Genomic DNA, 21666 nt, shown 5'->3' with positions numbered 1-21666 from the left:
TAACACGTATTAAACGAACCACAGTGTTTAGGGTTGCACCTTGAACAAAAATGGCGGAAATCTGTGGAATATAGGTAGTAAAGTAGGTACCACTTGAGATTTTTTAAATTATATACTATCCATAACTTGTCTACCATAGATTATAAAAGAAAATTATTTCTCTGAGACAATGGTTAATGTTTTGAGAAATATTTGGCGGGAGCTGAACAGAAAAGTTCGCGCCGAAACTGTTTTTGACTCAGTAACCTTATAATTTTGTACTTTTGAAACTTAATGATATTGTGTAAGTGTAGTACTTATTATATTATCTTATATATATGCACTTAACTCATAACTATAGAATATCCGCAGGAGAATTTAAATTAGAAGGTGTACAATAGAAATTGTCGGCGTCGTTTTGTTTCTCGGTTAACCCTACCTCCGAGGCTACATTAACAAGTGTAGAAATTATTATTCATTATTTGTAGTCGTGTGGACCTTATGGCTTTCTGCGGCATTCTACATTTGTTAAACATTAATGTACAGTCGCGGTTTACTTAGGGCAAAGTATCCATAAGTGTTTCTAAGTAATGATCGTTCTTAAAAAGCGTGCGAATGAATAACGCTTATAAATTGTAAGTCAGCGCTGAAGTAGACGCAAAATATTCAAACGGAATGCGAAAGAATTTGTGTTATTACTTATTAATTCAGTGTTATATGTAGTATTTTATACAATGTTGCAAATAGGGTAATTTCATATTTAAAATACATTGATCGGAATTCGGAACGAATAGTTTAATAATTTTTTTACGAGGTTTTTATAAATATTATTTTCTTTGTTGAGTGTATTTACATATGTAAAAAACAAATAAAATAGTATCGCGACAACCTTTGTAGATAGTAGCCTCAGATTTGTGTACCTATGTTTCATATTAATTTGTCTTAGAGGCAAGTAGGTGATCAGTGCCGGTTTTCTCACGATAGATATTTTCCTTCAGAGTTCGAGAAAGTGTTATATGCTTAAATGTTGACATTTAAGTATAAAAAAGAGATAATAAAAAAAACATTTATTGTTATTTTACATGTTTACATATTAGTGATGTTTGCATTCCGTATAATTCGTTTTTCGTTGCCCGATGTTGGCCTACATCGAGTTAAAAATAAATGCTATTCACGTGACGATGAATCGCTTCCAGGGTTGCCAAGATAATTCAAAGGTAAAAAATGACTAAATAGTTTCTTATTGGCCAACCCTATTAAAGCGTGTTGGGACATCAAGGAGAAGTGATAATGGGTACAGTTTGTTCGCGAGGTTGTTCAGTTCTGGGGGTTTCCTTGGCGGGGCCAGTTTTCGTTATGGGGATGATCCTTTCCCCGGAGTTTGGTGGAGCTCTATTCGGAGCCGTGATAGTGAGGACGCCATCAGAAGAGAGAGAACTAACGACATCAGCAACATCGTAGCCAGTGGGGAGGATGTAGCGACGTGTGAATTGACGAGAAACGAAGCCGTGTTCGTCCTGTTTCTCTTCGTGTTTGCCTTCTACAAGCACTGAGTTATTGGAAGCCTTAACTGTGATCTCTTCAGGGGCAAACTGTTGAACATCAAGGATAACCTGAAATTTAAAAGATAGTATTTAATACAGGACGACTGAGAACCTGAATAATAGTAATAGGAATTTCATAAAATGTTTAATAATGTGTAATGCGTGGTATGGTATGCACAATTTTTTTATATTTATTTATTTATTTATTTATTTATTTGGTGCACAAAACACATTATAATCTTTACAAAAATAAACTTAAAACTAATAGTTATGAACAGGATTCTAATGTAAAACCATGTGCACACTGCAAAATTAATGTTACATCAATAAAAGGCTCATAACTAACAAAGGTAACATAGTAAAAAAAAAACAATAATAATAATAATAATAAGTTCCTCGACACCAATTTAACGTAACGTTAACCAGGACCACAAGGGTCAGCACTTAACCTACGATGGAGGATGTCTTTAACGACACTAATGAATTTATTGATGTTGCGACAGAATATGTCCACAAGTAAGTGGTTGCTCTTTGCCATCTCGTTATATTGACGAGCCATCCTGGTCAAAGGGTTGTAAAAAGAGATGTTATTCTTATAAGTTTGAAGGGAAAATAAATTGACTTCGTTAGCTCTACGGGCACTAAATCTAATGTTAAGGCTAATGTGAGCTAGTAGTTCGGGAGAGTCTATAATGGAGTGGGTGATTTTGTAAAGGTAAACTAAGTCGAAGACTATGCGTCTGGATTCTAATGGTTGAACTTTAAATTTCAGGAGTCTATCGCAATAATTTAAGTTAGACCGGCCAGGTTTTATACGATAACATAAAATTCTGAGAAATTTCCTCTGAATTCGTTCAATATCGTCAATGTGCACCTTATAATTCGGCGACCATATAGGACTACCGTATTCTAATATACTTCTTACGAGGCTGAAGTATAAGTACAAGGTGCTACGAGGATTTTTAAAACCTTTTGTGGATCTAAGAATAAAACCCAGTAGATGGTTTGCTTTAGACGTGATGTGACTATAGTGGGCACGGAATGAAAGCTTGTCATCGAACAGGATACCTAGGTCTTTTGCAACATCTGATCTGTTAACTAATTGACCATCTATGACGTAGTTCCATACGATTTTGTTTCGTTTATTAGTAAACGATATGACAAAACACTTGTCTATATTTAAATACATGTAGTTCGTCTTGCACCATTGTGATACGGTATTGATATCACGCTGTAATGTTAAGCAGTCATCTAAATTAGTAATAGAAGTAAATATTTTTAAGTCATCTGCATATAAGAGACAATTGCAGGACAGTTGTTGAATAAGGTCATTAATAAAAACTACGAAGAATAATGGCCCTAAGTGGGAACCCTGAGGTACTCCCGATGTAACTGCGATAGGTGCAGAGATGAAGCCCTTTAACGCAACCAACTGAGTTCTAGAGTCTAGGTATGAGCAGATCCATCTATATAAACTGCCGTGGATACCATGTGACGCTAACTTATGACAGAGCAGAAGGTGATTTACTTTGTCAAAAGCCTTAGAGAAGTCAGTGTAAACAGAGTCAACTTGGCCACCTGTGGCAAACACTTGACAGAGATAGTTTTTGTATTCCAGAAGGTTAGTGACCGTAGACCTGTTTCTAACAAAACCATGTTGCTTGTCTGAAAGAACAGGCTTAAAATGACTGAACAGATGAGTATACATCACTGACTCAAATAATTTAGCAGCGCAAGATAAAATACTTATCGGTCTATAGTTTTTACAATTGGACTTATCACCACTTTTATAAATAGGTATTATGTGGGCAGTTTTCCAGCGCTTAGGAAACACACCACTAGTTAACGATTTATTAAAGAGAACACATAATGGAATGGACAACTCCTTTCCGCAACTTTTTATGAAAATAGGAGGCAGAAGGTCAGGACCCGCCCCTTTGTTAATATCCAAACTATCTATTTTACGTTTGATATCTGTTACCGTAATAGAAAAGCCAGATAATATATTAAAATACGTGTTATTTACAGCACCAGATTGGTCAGTGTATATAGTTTTATTAGTTTTATCGTCAAAAACTGAACCAAAGTATCGCGAAAAAAGGTCACATATCCCCTGACCGTCTGTCTCAGAAGTATTTTCAAGTGTCATGGTGTGAGGCACTGAAATATGGCCTTTACGATTATTCACAAATCTCCAAAATGATTTTATGTCCTTGACCAACGAGTCCTCGATGGATGCGATATACTTGTCGTAACAAATCTTGGTAAGAAATTTGCATCTCTCCCTCAGCAAAGAGAAAACGTCGTAATCGCGGGGATTCCCAAACCTCTTAAACCGTTTATGATATAAGTTTTTTTCTTCATTACATTTAATTAAGGATTTGCTGTACCAGACTGGATAAGATGAGAATTTGCTACAACAACTTGGTGTATTTCTTGATATTATTTCAAATAAAAGCTCATAAAAAGCTTCGGTGCACTCATCAATACAAGGGGACGATAAGATTTCGGACCAGTTCACAGACTGGAGTTCAGATTTAATGTTTTCAAAATTACATTTAGCAAAATTAAGCCGTTTAATGTTAGCGCGTTGAAGCCCTTTAGAAATCTGAATCGGAGAAAGAGTAATCAAAATTGCGGGATGATTTTTATCTAACAAACTTAATGCAAGTGTTTCATTGACACTTATACAATCTATATTAGAAAGCACCAAATCCAACAAGCGAGCGTTTGCATTTGTGATAAAGTTATGCTGTTTTAGATTACACAGTGACATTAATTCATTTAGTAGAAGGAGCTTCTTACTCGGGTTAGGGGAAATTGACAGAGAGGGATTAATCGAATCAGAGTAATCAGGTGTGTTAAAATCACCAATTAATAAGAAATTATCCAAAGGGAAACGATTAAGAAGTAAATTTTGGCAATGGCTATAAAAGAGTTCAAGCTTGTTAATTCTAATATCAGGAGGCAAATAGCAAACACATAAATTTATGCGAGAAGTGTCACGTGCTTCAGGAATAAGAGTAACCCAGACATCCTCCATATCACTATCCCACGATGCTTGACGGATGACCTGGTATTTTTTATGGACGGCGAGTAAAACTCCACCTCCCTCGGTTTTAGCACTGGAGGAATCCGCACGATCTCGTCTGAAGAGATTGTAACGGGCGTCAACAACTTCGCCATCGAAAACACTCATATTTAAGTTCGTTTCCGTCAAGCATATAATATCGAAGTTAGAATTTAACAGATTTAAAGAAAATTGAGTTAACTTGCTACGAATTCTGTTTACATTTTGATAAAATATATTAATCATTGTGGAAATAACGTGTGATCCAGTATATAAAAACAAAAATTGATCAAGTAACTTACTAAGCAATGATAAACAAACAAATTAGTAGTAGTAATAACAATTAAGACAATTTAGTGAAGGAATCATGACTTTTAATTAGAATGGCCGGGCTTGATTCATCCTTACGAACATAAATTTGGCCATATCGCACCCAAACAAACCTGTAGTTCTTGTCAGTAGAAAATTTACGTGCCGCATGGTGTAACTCTTTAGCTTCAGGAGACAAATGTTCAGACAAGTATATCCTGCTCGACGACGAGCCGCCAATACCAATATCGGTAGTAGATAGTTTGGTGTCAGGGTGGGACTTATTGAAGCGAGTCAACGCAGACAAGAGTGTATCACGCTGACGCTGCGTTGAGAGGGTAACTAGTATGTTTCGCGGCCTTTTGGAGTTTGAGTCCATCTTAGCTACACGACGACATGCTTTAACATCACTCTCAGATACCACAACATTTAAACACTCACAGAGTTTTTTGAATAACTCCATCAGATTCTCAGACTTGCTTTCGGGTACCTCGTGAATCTCGAGGTTTAAGTCACGTGAAATCTTTTCAACTGTAAATAAACGACTCTGGAGTTTTGATAACGTGTTTTGAGATTTCGTAAGTTCAGTCTCGAGTACCCTGATTCGATTGTCTTTGTCTGCAATATTTGACTTCAAATCATTTTGTTCTAAGATGATAAAATCCGTTGTCGTCGTGAAGTCAGCCTTTACCAACTCAACAGCTCGGCTAACCTCGTCGGTCACCATGTCCTTCAAGTCCTTTCTAAGCGCGGACCGTAGATTTAGCATAAACGATGAATCAGGGGACAGTTTCAAGTCTATAAGTTTGCTAATACTGTCCAACGTAACCGGCTGCTTAGAAAAGTCAGCGCCTGCAGAAGTTTTCGTGGCAAAATCACACTCCGGCTCTTTACACGTCGTTATATATGAGGAGGCGCTTGGTGATTGGTTATTGCGACCCCGCCGGACAGGAGTATTATCGTCATTGTTTTTACGCCGAGTTACATTCTGACACAGAGGACAATTAAGTGATGCCAATTGCTCAGCACTGAGCTGCTTAGTCGACCCGGCAGCAACATCAAGGCATTCATAACAAAACTTGCGTTTGCAATTATTACACTTTAAAAAATGATCGACATTTAATACGTTATTACAGCCATGGCACTTCATAGCTTGATTAGATTCACTATTATTCACTTCACTGATTTTACGTATTCTGTATTACTTCAAATTTGACTTATAAAAGCTAACACTATTGTTAAAAATTGAATAATAACACTTATAACACGGCTAATAATACTTTTAACACGGCTATGGACTACCTTCCACCACGGTTGAAAATTGAATGATGAATATATATAAAGGGGATGAGTAGGATGGCTCAGTTGATGTTACGTGATACCGCCGCACATGGACACTCTCAATGCACGAGGGCTCGGAATTGCGTGCCGGTATTTAAAGAATTGTAACGCTCTTTTTGAAGGATCCTAAGTCGAATTGGCTCAGAAATACTACAGTGGGAAATTGGTTCCACATAGCGGTGGAACCAATTTCCCACTGTGAATTATTTTCACCCGTTTAATATGTAAAGAAAAACTACTACTTTCATGATCTTTGTTTTAAGATAGCAAGGAAAGAAAGATGTCATATCTTTCTTGGGACTCAATATTTTCGCAAAAACATTGCCAACATAAATCATATAAAATTAGATTACCTCGAATTTCTCCTTGGTCAAATTAATTGTGCTCGAAGACTCTTGTCTTGCAAGACTCGTTCTCCATGGCCTGAAGTATGAATTCCTGAGAAGAGATGAGGATGGTAGGGTGGATAGAGAAGATAGAAGGTCGTCCCTGCGAAGGCCCATGCCGAAGTGCTGGTCGAGCAGGCGGGAAGGCCTCTCCCAGTCATCCCACCAGTCGCGGAACATCATTGGGACTATGGACATCTGCAATTTTATTAAGTTTATTATAGGTTCTCATGGGTCTTCTCATAACAGCTGCGCTATGGGAGAAACCAAACAAAGAGGAGAGATATCACTAGCAGAGCTACCTTAGGTACCTTACTGTAACGACAAACACTTTTTTTAGATTATGACAAACTATCTGTGAAAATACATTATTTTCCCTATAATTAAAAGTACATATATCAGAGAGACGCATTCCACATCGCATCTAAAAACTAGAACAACAGAAATCTGGAACCATTCCATGAATGATTCACCTGAAAACGCTTTTGGATCTGATGCAATACGATTTATATTACTATGAAATTTTAGTCGATCTATTTGGAGATATTGAATCATATCTGTCGTAGAATAGAATTTTAGAAAATACATAATATTATACAAATCTAGATAATTTAATCTAAATGTTAAAGCAATAATCAACTGCTGAAGAGAGCTGCCATTTTTTTTATGTAACAGGAGGTAAACGGACAGGAGGCTCACCTAATGTTAAGTGATACCGCCGCCCATGGACACTCAAATTGCCAGAAGGCTCGCAAGTGCATTGCCGGAAAGTACATTACAGTGGCACTTGAATTCTAAAAAATAATAATTAACTAACTTATTGAAAAGGACGTAAACATAGATAAATATGGATTATATACGATTATTAATATTATTTAATGAAAACAATAAGTCTACCTTGTTTTGTTTCGTTGGCGCGCGCCGCGTCGTTGCTGTCGTATCGAGACTAAGGAGACCACGTTTCAGTAAAGATTTAAATAGAAATTTTCAGCTGCCCACGTGTGATGATTCAACGGGAGCGCCTTGAACTTGACGAGTATAGGGTGCACAAATTATTGGGAATAATTGGATATTATGGGCACATTTAAATTATACTTCTCTCAGACAGATCAGCGACCAAAGTAGAGGACATTATAAAGAAAATAAGGCAATTGAAATGGCGATGGACCGGGCACATGAAAAATAGCAGGTTAAAATGGACGTGGAAATTGAAGAATGGCAACCACGCGATGGAAAAAGCAAAAGAGGAAGACAGAGCAAGAGATGGGCAGACAATATAAATAGAAAAGGATTCACAGCTTGGACAAGAAGAGCTAACATCAGAAAAGAATGAAAGCAGCTGGAAGTAGGCTTTGTCTCACAGGACTCAAGTGCTGCATTAGATTACGTTTTATTAATGTATTAGGATTAGAATTAAGTTTTTTTATGTAACTTAAACAACGGTACGCAAATAAAAAGGAATTTCTATAACAAATCAAAAGACTTATACTTAATTTTTTGTAATTTAATTGTTCAATGTCGTAGAAACAAATGCTAACTTTTATGTTTAATTTTATAATATAATAGTTTTTCCAATCCCTGACTAAATTTTTGTCACTGTAGTGTCGTCTGACGATTGTTAAAAATGTAATTGAATCAAAGAAAAGTGGGTGTTTTTCGAGAATAAATGCTGCATTCTTCGTGGGCGTAATGATCCAAACATCTAAATTTAATTGTATTGTCAAACAAAATTCCATCTTCGTTACGTCAAAATTAATTTTTTTTTATTAAGTTCTCCTTGTTCAGTATCGAGATTATTCTAGAATGTACTTATGATACTACAAAATAAATAGATTATAATGTTATGATTAGTCCATAATTCTAAAGCCTCCATACGGTTCACATATTATTAGTTGCAAGTACTGTTACTTTACGAAGCATTCACGGTAAAGGTGAGAACAATATGAGTGGGATTCAGAAACACATCATATCGCTTAATCTAACCGGCTGATTCAGGTCGGCGAGTCAGTGGTTGCCTGGTCCTTCCTTTAAGTCGTAGGAAAAGCGGCAACGTCCTTCCTCCACAGACTACATTTTTTGTCATATTTATTTCTCTGGATAAAAAGATGTATAAAATTGGAATTAAAAACAATTTGTACATTATTACGGTTCGAATCGTCGACGACCAATCTCTCTCCGAGCGGCTTGATCCTTTAGCGTTGCGTAGAGATGTGGGGTCACCTGCATCTTCCACCACATTCACCATGGAGTGTGTTCAGAGGAGTTGTTCGGATTAATACCTGCAGCCGAGTTTCAACATCGGACGTCAAGGCAGAATACGAAATTCCACCCGTATCTCCTCGACGTCCGCCGTTCCACAAAGCCGCGGTTTTCAAGGCAGTTTTTGCCGCGCACCACCACTCTGTGGAACCAGCTGCCCACTGACGTATTTCCGAACCAATTCGACTTAGAGTCCTTCAAGAAAAGAGCGTACCAATTCTTGAAAAGCCGGCATCGCACTGGCGAGCCCTCTGGCATCGAGAGTGTCCATGGGCGGAGCTATAACTTAACATCAGGTGAGCCTCCTGCTTGTTTTATAAAAAAAATATAATCAAAATTATGTGTAGTTTCCCCAAATGCTGTGTAGTTTCCCCCATACTAATAACTAATATAAGATAGTAGGACAGTAGACATAGGCGACCTTTATGCCAATGTAGGAAATGTAACCACTTTGTTAGAATAGAAGTTAAGCGTGTGAGTATAAATGTACATTCTACGTGCCAATGGCATTATTTCTCTGCTAGATATGCTTTGCGGTTCCTCCTGTATCGATTCCGCTGTAACAAATTGTTATATAGCCTTCCCACGTAAATGGACTTTTAAATTCAATTTTTTTTTTATTCTTTTTGTTAGACATATTAGTCTTTATTTAAAAAATATTCTATAAAACTGTGGGACATAGACATACTCGGCTCTATTATCAATAGCTACTACAGCGTACGCGATTTAGTTATTTTTTTCTCACAAATTGTGTTTCATACCTAATCTAGATTTTCATATTCGTGAAATTCGTTTTTGAAAATATTTAATTGCCAATATCAATCGGTCAATATTTAATCGGTCCAGTGGTTTTGGAGCCTGTTCACTGCTAACCAATAAACAACTAGATCATTTAAAATACTAGAGAAATTGTATAAAATTAACACTTACTAGTAAGAAAAACATTATGTGACAGGCATAATTTATCCTAAAGATCGATGACATGATGGAACAGAAGGCCTATTAACTGCTGTATGCTTAGAGGTAATATTAGATAACTATGGTTTTACCAATATATTCTATAGACTGTCAAGTATAAGTTGGCGTTCCAGTGGCGGCGCCTCCTACAACCCTCTGTGTTGCCACTTTTTTTGTTTAGTTTGGATTGATGGATATTCTTAGATATTACATTAAAGGTAAATAAAAAACTTAATAACAAAAAATTATTTTTTATAGTAATTATGGTCTGTTAGAGGCATTATTCCTTCCATGAATTCTTCAGAGTCATCTGTGTCAGAAGAATCTGAGTCGCTGCTATTCAAATCAATTAAAAATGGTTCCATTACTGTTTCAAGGCGGTTGTCTGTCATACGATAATTATTTTCAACATTTATAACGTGATTACAGTGTTTCTGCCATTCTTCAGCAGTTATTTTGGAAAATGCACTATGGATTCTCTGTTCCATGTTTTCAGAGAGGCCAGTAACATTTGTGTCTGCAAATATTCTTTTGAACGAACTCCAAATGAATTCTATTGCATTAAAGTCACAATGATAAGGCGGAAGTCTTACAGCCTTATGACCATGTTTCTTTAATATTTCATCAATTAAGTAGACATTCTCCTGATTGATTGTTTTTATAATTTCATACAATTCTGCTTTTTTCATGGTTTCCAAGTATGAAAGATTGTTTTTTTTTATGAAATCTTGCATCTCTTGTTTCTTACTGTTCATTGTCACGCGTTTATTTATTTTAATACAGTGATATGACGCATTGTCCATCACTATTAATGAATTGGGCTCTAAGTTTGGGATAAGCTTTTCTTGTAGCCATTTACTGAAGTTATCTCCATTCATCTCGTCGTGATAATCTCCACTTTTGGTCTTAGATTTGAAACACAAAAGACTATTGGGGATAAAACCTTTCTCACTTCCGGCATTCACTATGATCCATCTCTGACCTTCTGAGACTTCTGTAAGGACACCTTCAGTTTCCTCAGACTGCCAACATTTTTTAACTTTATAGCCAGGGTGTAAATAAGTCTCGTCCAAATAAACGATTGGCCTCGGATTGTCACTCCTTCTATTATTGTCTATTTCTCGTAAAAATCTTGATCGCCAGGCAACAACATCATATCGCTCCATGAGAACCATCCTTTTGGATTTATTCTTTTTATAACTAAATCCCAACTTGTGTAGTATTTTTCTGAGAGATTCTATACTACCCTTGAAATTGATGTCTGCCTTTAGATCACAATGTAATTTTCTGAGAGTAGGGACGGAATTATTTAAATAATAAGATTGGATTTTGCGTCTAATAACACAAAGATCAAAGTCATCCAAATCAGAAACAGTTAATTTTCTTTTTCTACTTTTACCTGGAGTGACTAGTTTTATCGTCTTAGCCTCGGAAGTAGTGTTCTCTGGTGTGGAATTGTCATCACAAGCTGTGGATGTGGAAGGTCCTTGAGCTGCTTGATTAGGGACTTCAGTTCTCGCTGTAAAATTACTTTCCATGATTTTTCCCTCTGAAACTATACGGTTCACGGTTCTTTCAGAAACACCTTAAATAAAACAAAAAATATTTTAAGTTATCCATCAATCACATTTACTTTCAAAAGCAATTATTATTTTTCCCTAAATTTGGGGATATAAATATCACTTTTAACTGGCAATACTTTACCTGTCAAAGCCGCTGTTCGAGCATTCACTTGTTGAAATGGAATAATCGGCCCATTGTTACGTTTCTCCTCTTCACAAAAACGTTTTACAGCTAGAATAATTTCTCTAGCTGCACTCCGCACTACTTTTGGCATGTTTCGTAATGATTTTTACACTTTAAAACACAAATTATTAGCACCGACACACGTGAGGCTACCAAGCTGTTAGAACTGTCAACACAACTGTCAAAATTAGTACCTTTTTCTGCCACACTGCCAACTTACACATGACAACCTATACTGTTTATTTCTCTTCAATTCTAATTTTATGTCATGTTTGACAATTGACATGATAAAATATTTCATATTAGTGGTTTGTGACATTTGCGTTATTTTGAAATGTACTGTTTGAATCTCTGTGACAAGGCTATAGTAATCTGTGTTTGAAACTTGAAGCCTGAAGTCTGAACCTGAACTCTGAAGGTATATTTGTAAACACGGACCGCCGGTTGAGTTAATTTATTTCTTGAATGTAATACATAGTTTATAGTTACTATTTGTAAATATCACTTTAAAAGTTGATTCATTCCTAGTATATATTCGCAGGAAAACAAGTTTACATATTTTACAAACTAGTAATTAACTGGTTGGTAGATGGTACAATCACATTTTAACTAAAACATCGCTTGTCAAAGTATTTTTATCACTTTTATCAGCATAGATTTGAGATTAGCAACCCATTTTACTTAGGGACGTAACATAACTTTAACCACACATACTTCTCGTTCAGTGATTATTTATTTATATGGCCAAAAAGCCTACAAAACAAATCAATTAAAACCAACATACAATTCATTCACACAGAGGTGTTATTGCTTCACAGACCGGAGGGGAAATTGTAAAGCAAATGTTTCGTTAAGGTTACTGACATAGTATTAACCTGTGCAGTGTGCAATCATGTTATTCTGGCTTCAACATAAATGGTCTGGACTCTGGCTACTTATATTTGCCTTTGGTGGTCTCACACTATTTCTTTATGGCTTTTTTCCATTAAAGTATCATTCTGGCAAATTAGCTCATATGGATGATTTGCCTAATTTTATAGATGGTGTCAGGTAAGGATCATTTTCATTAAAGTTTGTAACAAATAATTTAATTATTTATTATATAATAAGTCATTCATTAAAAAAGTATATAGTATATATATAAGTGTAGTTGAAATCTTTTCTATTGTTTTGTCAATATTGTATATTTCAGTATTGATGGCCATGAAGTTTACAATTCTGGTGAAAACAGTGTCATTCTCATGGTTATAGATGGCTTACGCTATGACTTTGCAACTGAAGAATATATGCCTTACACTGGCCAGTTAATTAAAAATAAATCAGCATGCATTTATGTCTCTGTTGCTGAACCACCAACTGTCACAATGCCCAGAATTAAGGTATGTTCAAGTTTTGTTTTTATGTGTGGTAATTTAAAAATATCTTATCTCAAAGAGTTTTATTATACTATATATACAAATGCTATAGTATTGTTACTTTCTTTAGAGTTAAATTAATGTTTAATGCCATTGTTATTTATGTTTATCTATATTATATTATAAAACTTATCTAGTTTTATAACTCTTGAGATAGTGATTATAACAAATTTAACAATTAGCTTCAATTTTAAATTGGAAACTAATTGGATTAAAGATTAGACAATTAACTAAGATTCACAATGCCAAAGAAAAAATATAATGATTTAACTGTGGTTTCTGTAAACATCTTTGTAATATTACACAGTCACCAGAGCGTAAGAAGGAAAAAGCACAATGGAGGCGCACAATAAACTTCTGGCGGGATATATTTGCAAGTGTCACCTTATGTAACTATTACATGCTTTTTAATACTTTACCAAAGAAAAACCTTGGTATCTATTAATGACTAATTTTTTTTGTAAAAACACTTCAGTTTTTTCTTTGGTAGTGTGTTAATATTAACCAATGTCATATTTTCATTCCTTTATACATATTGTCTCATATATTGAACAAAGCTATCTATAGCTTTCAAGTCTTGTATGTTCATTGTTTGAACAATTTGTATATATTACAAGTTCAATTTCATCATTAATTACATTTGATACCATCATTTTGTAATAATATTTCTAATTTAAGGCTTATTGCTATTGATATAAAGGTGTAATGGTAATTAACCCAAGATTGCATGAATTCTCCTATCACCTGCTTGCACCAGTGAGTCGCATTGAAATCAGGTTTCAAACTAACAAATTATTGTGTTAATCACTTTATGTTTTGTAATTATTGCGTATATTGGTTTGCATTATTGCTTCAAATTTAATCTTTTCACTTTAAATGTTTCTTATATTGAACCTAGTTTTTTTTAATTACAGGCAATGATGACCGGAAGCGTGTCAACTTTTGCGGATGTTGCTTTGAATTTTGGCGCGCCGGCTGTCAAAGGAGACAGCATACTTCGCGTTGCGTCCTCTAGAGGTCGCCACTCCGTATTATATGGGGATGACACTTGGTTGAGATTATTTCCAGGGTTATGGACAGAATCGGACGGAACGACGTCATTTTTTGTCACAGATTACACAGAGGTACGACTTTGTGCATTTTGAAATATTCTATTCAAACATTTCTTTCGATACAAGGATGCTAATAACATTAATATTTTTAGGTGGACAACAATGTCACCAGACATTTAGATACCGTACTTGCCCCTTTAGAAGATAAAAAACCCAAATTCGATTTCTTAGTGCTTCACTATTTAGGCTTAGATCATATCGGGCACCTAGAGGGCGCCAGGAGTCCAAAAATTAAACCTAAATTAATAGAAATGGATGGTATTGTGAAAAAAATACACACGGCTATGCAAACATGGGTAAGTAATTTTATTTTTATGTTAAATTTGTCTTGTTTTCAATTTCTTTCCCATTATAAATTTAAAAGGATGTAAAGGAAAAAGAAGGTTTTTATTTAAATATCTTAGAGTTTGGTACTTAAAATTACATTTACTCGCACAAAATAATTGTTAAAAGTATCGAGCTTTCTTTGAGTTTACACAAATATTTCTCAAAGTTGTAATTGAGAATGATATTAAGAGTTTTTTAAAATTTAGGACAGATCAGGGGTACTTATAATTTGCGGGGACCACGGAATGCGGGACGCGGGGGGACACGGAGGGGCTTCGCCCGCCGAAGTGCTGGTCCCTTTAGTCGTGCTGAAGAGCATGGACTTCCAATGCCCACATGAGTGCGTGTACCTTGGTATAGCTTACAAAAGTTGACAGAAAAATTACCCACATTTTCTAATAGTGATAACTATTATTTTTTCATTATATTTTTTTTATTTACATATCCATGTCCATTACACAAGTATCCGAAAGTAGTTGTTATGTTTGTATATCGTTTTATAGATGTGATAGGTTCAATTCTCGGAGATACAAAATTTGTGAGTGAACAGACTATTGTTTGCCTAATAGAACTCTAAACGATTTTTTTTTCAGAACTATCTTCTCCATGTCTTCTTTAATAGTTCTTTTAAAAGTTAAATAAACTTTTAAGTCCATACGTAACAAGAATATTTGCGTCGTCTAAAATATTAATGTCTTTAGATTAGGTCCAGGACCCGTAGTGGCACAAGTGGACATAGCCCCAACGATATCTTGGTTACTAAACGCCCCCATCCCGGGAGACAGTACGGGCAAATTTCTGCCCTCTCTGCTACCGACTGACATCAGGCAACACTTGTATTTACTGCACGTGAACGCTCTTCATAATGTCAAGCAAGGCGTTCCTACCGATACCGGTCAGTGTTGCCATTTAAATGATGGTTGGGTAAATTATTCGTTTATTAGTTGTTTATACTACGTATGTGTGTGTTGTTCTCACGAGTATGTAAGTCCGTGCTCCTATTTCACCATGCCTCCTGCTGATAGAGGACAAATCTTTGTTTTTAATTTATTTCATTATTCTTTATTACTCAATATGTCATATGGAACATGGTGTAGTGGTTGCAGCTCCTTACAAACATTATGTAAAAAAAAAACTTGGCGATTAAAAACAGTGGCGGAGAGTTTATTGCCAGTTCTTCTCTTCCGTTCTACTCCAATGACTGATTTATACTCGGAGCACTCGATAAATCATCGTCATCACTATCATCTGGATAACATGATTCAATCAAAAAGTATATATTTTTAAAAAACATTCAACGTTGAACTTGGCGCACTCTGCTGATGCATTTAAAAACTTATTCACGTTCCAATTAAGCTTCCGCATAATGCGGCATTGTGCGCACTGAGTCGCATTATGCCCTATAATTGGAAAACTTTTTCTATCAGCTAAAATCTATACAATCTGTATCTGTATCTGGTAGCAGTGTCTGCCTATGGCTTACGCGTTTGAATCACTTCTGTAGGTTCGTTCATCTATGCGCGCATCTATCAGTCGCTCGTACGGTAAAGGAAAACATTGTGAAGAAACCGACGCGCATCACTGATATATGTATAATGTTTCAGAATATTATAAGCAATTCAAACGCGCCGAAACCCAATTCGCTCGTTATCTCTCAACGGGACAGCAAAGTGCCGCACGAATCGCGAAAGAGTTCTACGACGAATCCTTAGCCGCCATGTCCAAGCAATTGTCGGAAGCAACCACGGACTTTGACGTGTTTGCTTTGGGTTTGGCAGTCGTATTTTTATATTTGGTGAGTACCTTTAACCTTTAAACTTCATATGAAAGGTCATAAGAGAAACATGCGTTTGTTATATTTGTTTTTAAAGTAACACAAAAGATGGTAATGTTATTATTACTAGGAGAGTAAGTACTTTACATATAAATAATACAAAAAATACATACACATTAAGAATGAAAGCAGTTTTTTGTCTTTTATGTAAATAGTTTAATAATAAATAAATGTACTTACATTACAGTAATTTATCTAATTAGACTGGAAGAGCAACGTTTTACGCTATACTTAAACAGTGAATTTCTTTAAATTTAATTACGAACGACGCAATAACGCCACATTACCACGGTAATTTTAACAAATATCTAGAACGTATTAATGTATTACCACTATTTTCGCGGGAATTTTACCATTTTTAAACCTTGGCGGAACAGCGATTAAATATTACCAATCTTTATTTTTTATTTTTTAACTAAACTAAAACTATATGATTGTTGCGATCTGTTTCGGGAAAGTAAAATTAGGTAATCGAGTATTACTTATATTGTGCACAAAATATTTTAAGAAGAATAATTACGTCCTCGTGATTACTTTTTATAAAATGATTTCTTTCGTAATAAAGAAGAACCCACTTCATTCTAGATGTTGACGGCTCTCGCTTGCGTGACTCTGTACTCGCTCCAACCGGAAAACCAACGCAAGATAAGCGTGACGGACAAACACAAAACTAACTTGGGCACAGTTGTCGCGTTTGCGGTCATTTTCGCGATCATCGCCTCGACCCTGACGTTGACTTGTTTCATCACCGAAACGAGGAGCCAATTCTGCTCCTTCAGGCCCGCGTGGTCCGCCGCCTTTTTGGCCTCGGCGGTCGCTCTGACTTTCGCCTACTTCCTCGTGAAGACCGGCTTGGAGAAAATCCGGGATCTATCGACGTTGCGGGATCTGAATGCGATCGATTTCCTACTGATACTCGGCACTCTTTTCCATGCCTGGTCGTTTTTCGGCACGAGTTTCATAGAGGAGGAGCACATGACATGGTACTTCTTTTGGAATACGCTTATGTTCTTCGTGTTGGTGCGAACGATCGTGGTGATCGTTTTGTACTTCGGCAAGCGGATGTCGGGGTCCACGGAGGTTCAGGAAAAGCCGGAGTTGGAACACCGAATGAGCGACGTCGGCGTCGGCATCGTGCCGAAGTGGGTGTCGTTAATCGGTTTGCACAGGTAAGACCAATTTCAATTATAACAGTCTTTGATTTACGATTTACATTACTTCTTTAAAAATAATATAAAGTTTTCTTTAACTTTAACTTTTAAATCTCTACTAGAAATTATTATATTTCTGCCTTTTAATAAATTTAAGAAATGTATTAAAAGCTGAATAAAAAGGCTTACTATAAAGTTAACGAATATCTAGTTGATAAAAGGGCCTGGGACTAGTGCTAGGATGGCTGCTTCTAATTAATTTGCGATATTTGTTTTAAAATAAATGTTGTTTGTTGATTTGCTTCTTTCTATTTCTCTGTCTTCTTTGTCGATGAGTAGGGATGTCTACCGAATCAAACTTAATAATGTGGAATAAGTGATACCTGTATCTAATATTCCAAAATAAACATTTAAAAAAAATGAATCGGACGAATTGCAGATATCTCCGTACAATGAACCAAACGGGCGACAGGTGGCTCTTTCTTCCGGACACTGCCGACTGGTTGAACGATCCGGAGAACTCAATTTATCTCCAAGCTCATCTTATTATAGGTATATAATACAAAAATGTTACCAGATTGGTCATAAAAAGTGCGTGCATACCTAGTACACACGTTAGAAGCGAAACATCTTTGTAAATTAATTATTACTAAGTTAAAGTCCCAATTGATGATCATGAACCAGTATATGACCACTCCATGTATTTGTATGTATCTATATTCACACTGTTTACACGCTAGTTTACGTGCTAATGATAATATACATAAATAAAAAATATTAGAATTGACTTCAAAGTTCTAATATGTAACTACTAAACGAATACATCAACCAATAGCGTCTATTTTTCTCGATCTCCCTTTCTCACTCTCATACAATCGGACTCAATCGCTATCTACCTTTTCTTCGACAAAAACGCTGTACATCGTTACGTGACGTTTTATCCGTAAAAAATACCCTCATACGTTTAAAGAGTTTCACTTAAAAAAATACAAAATAACTAACGTTATACTCTTCAGGCACCCTCGCGACACTCGCGATCTGTCTCAGAAACATCCGCCACATGAACAACCATCTGAAGATACATTCGGTGCTCACAATTCTATCCACGCTTTGTATATTTCTGTACCGAATCAGCGCAGGCTCCTTACGTCTGCCGAACGAAGTTCCGAAATGGGACGGGGAGCAAGTAGTCCAAGTGTTTTGGTGGCTTTTGGCCGCTCAGACTATATTCGAAGTCATCACTTATGTCGGTGAGTGTTTACGCTACATATTAATCATTAATTTGAAAAAACTTCAAAAAATATATCGTAATATAATGGGTTACAGGCTTTTTTTTCCTCAGGTTTCTGTTCCTGTTTCATGATCATCTGTCAACCTAATAGGCAAGTAGGTGATCAGCCTTCACGCGCCGTCGACTTTTTGGGTCCAAGTTCCTCATGATGATTTCACCGTTCAAACGAAAGTTAAATACGCACAAAGAATAGAAAGAAAGTCCATCAGTGCATAGCCGGGGAAAAAAAGGTTAATAGTAGAATCATTTAAAAATTATCAATTTAAAAAAAATTTAGTAAACGATCCGTTAACTAATAAATAGTTAAACAATTAAGTTTAAGCAATACGGCAGCCGTAGGCTTATCTCTCACAGGCAGCGCTCGCCGTTTTTCGTACTTTCCCCTCTTAACGAGAGTTTAGTGTGTTGACAGTGATCTTATAACGTCAAACTATTATTATTCTTTAAAGTTATTATTAAATTATGATGAATGAAGCAGAAGATGATCTTCGGAACATTACATAAATAGTTTCGGTTTTTACTGCTTTCGGGCAAGTCGCACACATTTTTTTATTAACATTTCCTAGAATAATAATATTTGTTTTAATAATAGATCAACCGTTCCGTTACGGAAGGAACGACAAATAAAAATGCGTTTATCGAAATGATTGTAGGTGCGTTTCCGAACGGAAATAGGTTCGTTTATAACAAACCCAAAGCGAAAACGGAAGATTATTTCTATGACAACGCGGAAGAACCCTGGAACTTGAACGACGTCAAGTTAAACTTAGCCAGATCTTTAACTCACATAATGTACAATCAAATGATGCTGATAATAGTTCTGCTGATGCGTCCCCACAATGTTATCATGGTGCCTAGCATCTATATCACTTGCCTGCTCACGGCTAAATGCCTAGACCATAAGTTGTTGGATTCGAGACCCGGTAGAAACACGGAGGGCGCCGACACTTTGAGTCTGACTTTGGCGCACATTTGGATTGGAGCTGTGTTTTATTTTTACCAGGTGAGTCTTAAATACGAAGCATTGACCCTCGCAATAGTTTGACTCGTTGACTTGATTTTTTTGTCAAAATTTTACATTTTTTTTTGTTAAATGACATTGTCTCGTGTCACGTCACTCGATGTCTGTCATGTGTGTGTCAATGTGTAATACTTTATTGTGATGTCATGATGATGATGATGATGATGATGTGTGTGTTTAGGGCAACTCCAACAGCCTGGCCTCGGTTGACCTGGGCTCGGGTTACGTGGGTCTGAGTGAATACAGCCCGATCCGAGTCGCCGCCCGCATGGGCCTCCATGCATACGCCGGCCCGGCTTTGTCGGGGGCGCATTTATTCTGTTCGTTGCCTTATACAGATATTAACAGGTAAAATACGAAATAGCCTTTCTTCAAGAAACAAAATCGCGAGTCACCGATCGATGACTAAAATATAACCTTTCGTTAGATATCACTTACTGACATTGAGCTGTCTGTGGTGTAAAAAATTATATTAATAAAAAACATATCCTGTGCAATTCACACGTGGTAGAAGTGAAACCTTCAAAAACAAAGTTTTTATAATGAATCATATATAAATTAAACATTTTTCACAGCATATTTTAATGATAAATTTTACGAACTAAACGAACTCCTATCTTATTTTCTCCAACGTTAAATCTTATGAACTTATGTTCCTGTCGCTTCTTCCGTTGCATACGCTTTGAAATCACAACGATTCTAAAGAAGTTTCACTTCAAAAATTTTCAGATACCGTCAAGCAGTGTGGCGCGTTACAAACATAATGGCGTTACACAGAGTGTACCAAGTTGTCATTTACTGCGTCATAGCGATAATATTCAGGCATCATCTGTTCGTGTGGTCGGTATTTTCACCTAAATTGCTATACGACTTTGTCGCGACAATATTCTCCGTTCAGGCGATGTTGACGATCGCCGAAATCGTCTGTTTGACGCACGTAGTTAGTTGGATTTCTAGGTGCATCACGTATAAGAGGATAACTTAGTTTTTCAATGGGATATATGTGAATGTGAAATATATTTTTATGTGAATTTAAAACTGATGTCAAATAATGATCCTGTAAAATACAAATTACACGTATCATTACCGTTATTTCTTTCATCATACTATTTTATGCATATAAACGTTTGTATATGTGTATTGTATATCCAATCTAGTCCTAGGACTGCTAAAATATATAATTATTTACATTCTATAACGCCTGTAAACTAATAAGCGACACTATTTCCTCATACCCAAAATATGATCCTTTGAAAAGTAAATACGGATGTTTTAAATGAAATTTTTAGCTCATAAAAGAAGTGAGTGAGTGAAGTAATAAACATTCCGAGGCTAGTGTTATTTTATTTTGTACGAGTATTGTATGTTTATCCTTGACACCAAATGCTTACATTAATATTCCGTAAACGAATATTAATTTTGTGTTTCATTAAGCCTTGTTTTATATTAATAAAACATTTCTGTGATATATCGTATTGAACAATTATTCCACGATTATTTGAATAGGATGTACAAATGTTGCAGACAAAATCTAAAAATGAATTCCTAGTCGTTTCATGATTTGTATTTTATTTGTATACGACTTGTGGTGCACTGTGTAATAGGTAAGATGGAATTTGACTTTCGGAATTCAGAACTAGTTAGATACGTCTTCATACTATACGTATACTTTATTATATCTGAAAGTCGTAAAATAACCACTGAGTACTTGAAGATCGACGAAATTCCATCTCACTTGTGCAATAGGGTTCAGTGAATTATCGTTTCACAAATGTTTAAAAAACTTTGTGTACAATTGCAAGTATGAAGCTTATAATTTTCCTATTTTTGTTACTATATGTATGTGTGCCATTATGTAATAAACATTTGTACCTATTGCATTGTTTTGTTTTTTTTTTAATTTCGACGTCAAGGTTTAATCCGA

The 21666-nt window shown here is 35.8% G+C and overlaps 3 protein-coding genes across 6 annotated transcripts; 1 reads left to right on the top strand and 2 right to left on the bottom strand.

Annotated features, from left to right (window-relative positions):
• Positions 1-1031: 1031 nt before the first annotated feature.
• Positions 1032-7621, bottom strand: LOC110995772 (protein lethal(2)essential for life). Its single transcript, XM_022263088.2, has 3 exons — positions 7527-7621; positions 6597-6827; positions 1032-1592 (listed from the first exon to the last, which is right to left on the bottom strand). Exons 2-3 carry the CDS (start codon positions 6825-6827, stop codon positions 1254-1256), a joined length of 570 nt encoding a protein of 189 aa, XP_022118780.2. The 5' UTR covers positions 7527-7621; the 3' UTR covers positions 1032-1253.
• A 327-nt stretch (positions 7622-7948) lies between these two features.
• On the bottom strand, positions 7949-11604 carry LOC111000684. Its single transcript, XM_045630534.1, has 3 exons — positions 11550-11604; positions 10256-11430; positions 7949-8002 (listed from the first exon to the last, which is right to left on the bottom strand). The coding sequence occupies exons 2-3, from the start codon at positions 11381-11383 to the stop codon at positions 7949-7951; spliced, it is 1182 nt and encodes a 393-aa protein (XP_045486490.1). The 5' UTR covers positions 11384-11430; positions 11550-11604.
• Positions 11605-11975: 371 nt separating this feature from the next.
• On the top strand, positions 11976-21617 carry LOC110995750 (GPI ethanolamine phosphate transferase 2). 4 transcript variants are annotated; one of them, XM_022263059.2, is made up of 15 exons: positions 11976-12058; positions 12410-12641; positions 12784-12970; positions 13314-13379; positions 13921-14130; positions 14211-14414; positions 14652-14785; positions 15147-15340; positions 16050-16240; positions 16865-17448; positions 17870-17982; positions 18447-18680; positions 19375-19724; positions 19924-20090; positions 20472-21617. In XM_022263059.2, exons 2-15 carry the CDS (start codon positions 12484-12486, stop codon positions 20725-20727), a joined length of 3048 nt encoding a protein of 1015 aa, XP_022118751.2. In that variant the 5' UTR covers positions 11976-12058; positions 12410-12483; the 3' UTR covers positions 20728-21617. The 4 variants fall into 4 exon arrangements, with proteins under 4 accessions (XP_022118751.2, XP_045484642.1, XP_045484646.1 ...); XM_045628686.1 differs by lacking the exon at positions 11976-12058 and adding an exon at positions 12069-12172; XM_045628690.1 differs by lacking the exon at positions 11976-12058 and adding an exon at positions 12084-12183.
• The last annotated feature ends 49 nt before the right edge of the window (positions 21618-21666 follow it).

Source organism: Pieris rapae, chromosome 1, assembly GCF_905147795.1.
Source record: "Pieris rapae chromosome 1, ilPieRapa1.1, whole genome shotgun sequence".
Classification (NCBI taxonomy): domain Eukaryota; kingdom Metazoa; phylum Arthropoda; class Insecta; order Lepidoptera; family Pieridae; genus Pieris; species Pieris rapae.
Note: the sequence above shows the minus strand (reverse complement) of the source record. Positions and strands in the feature narration are given on the sequence as shown.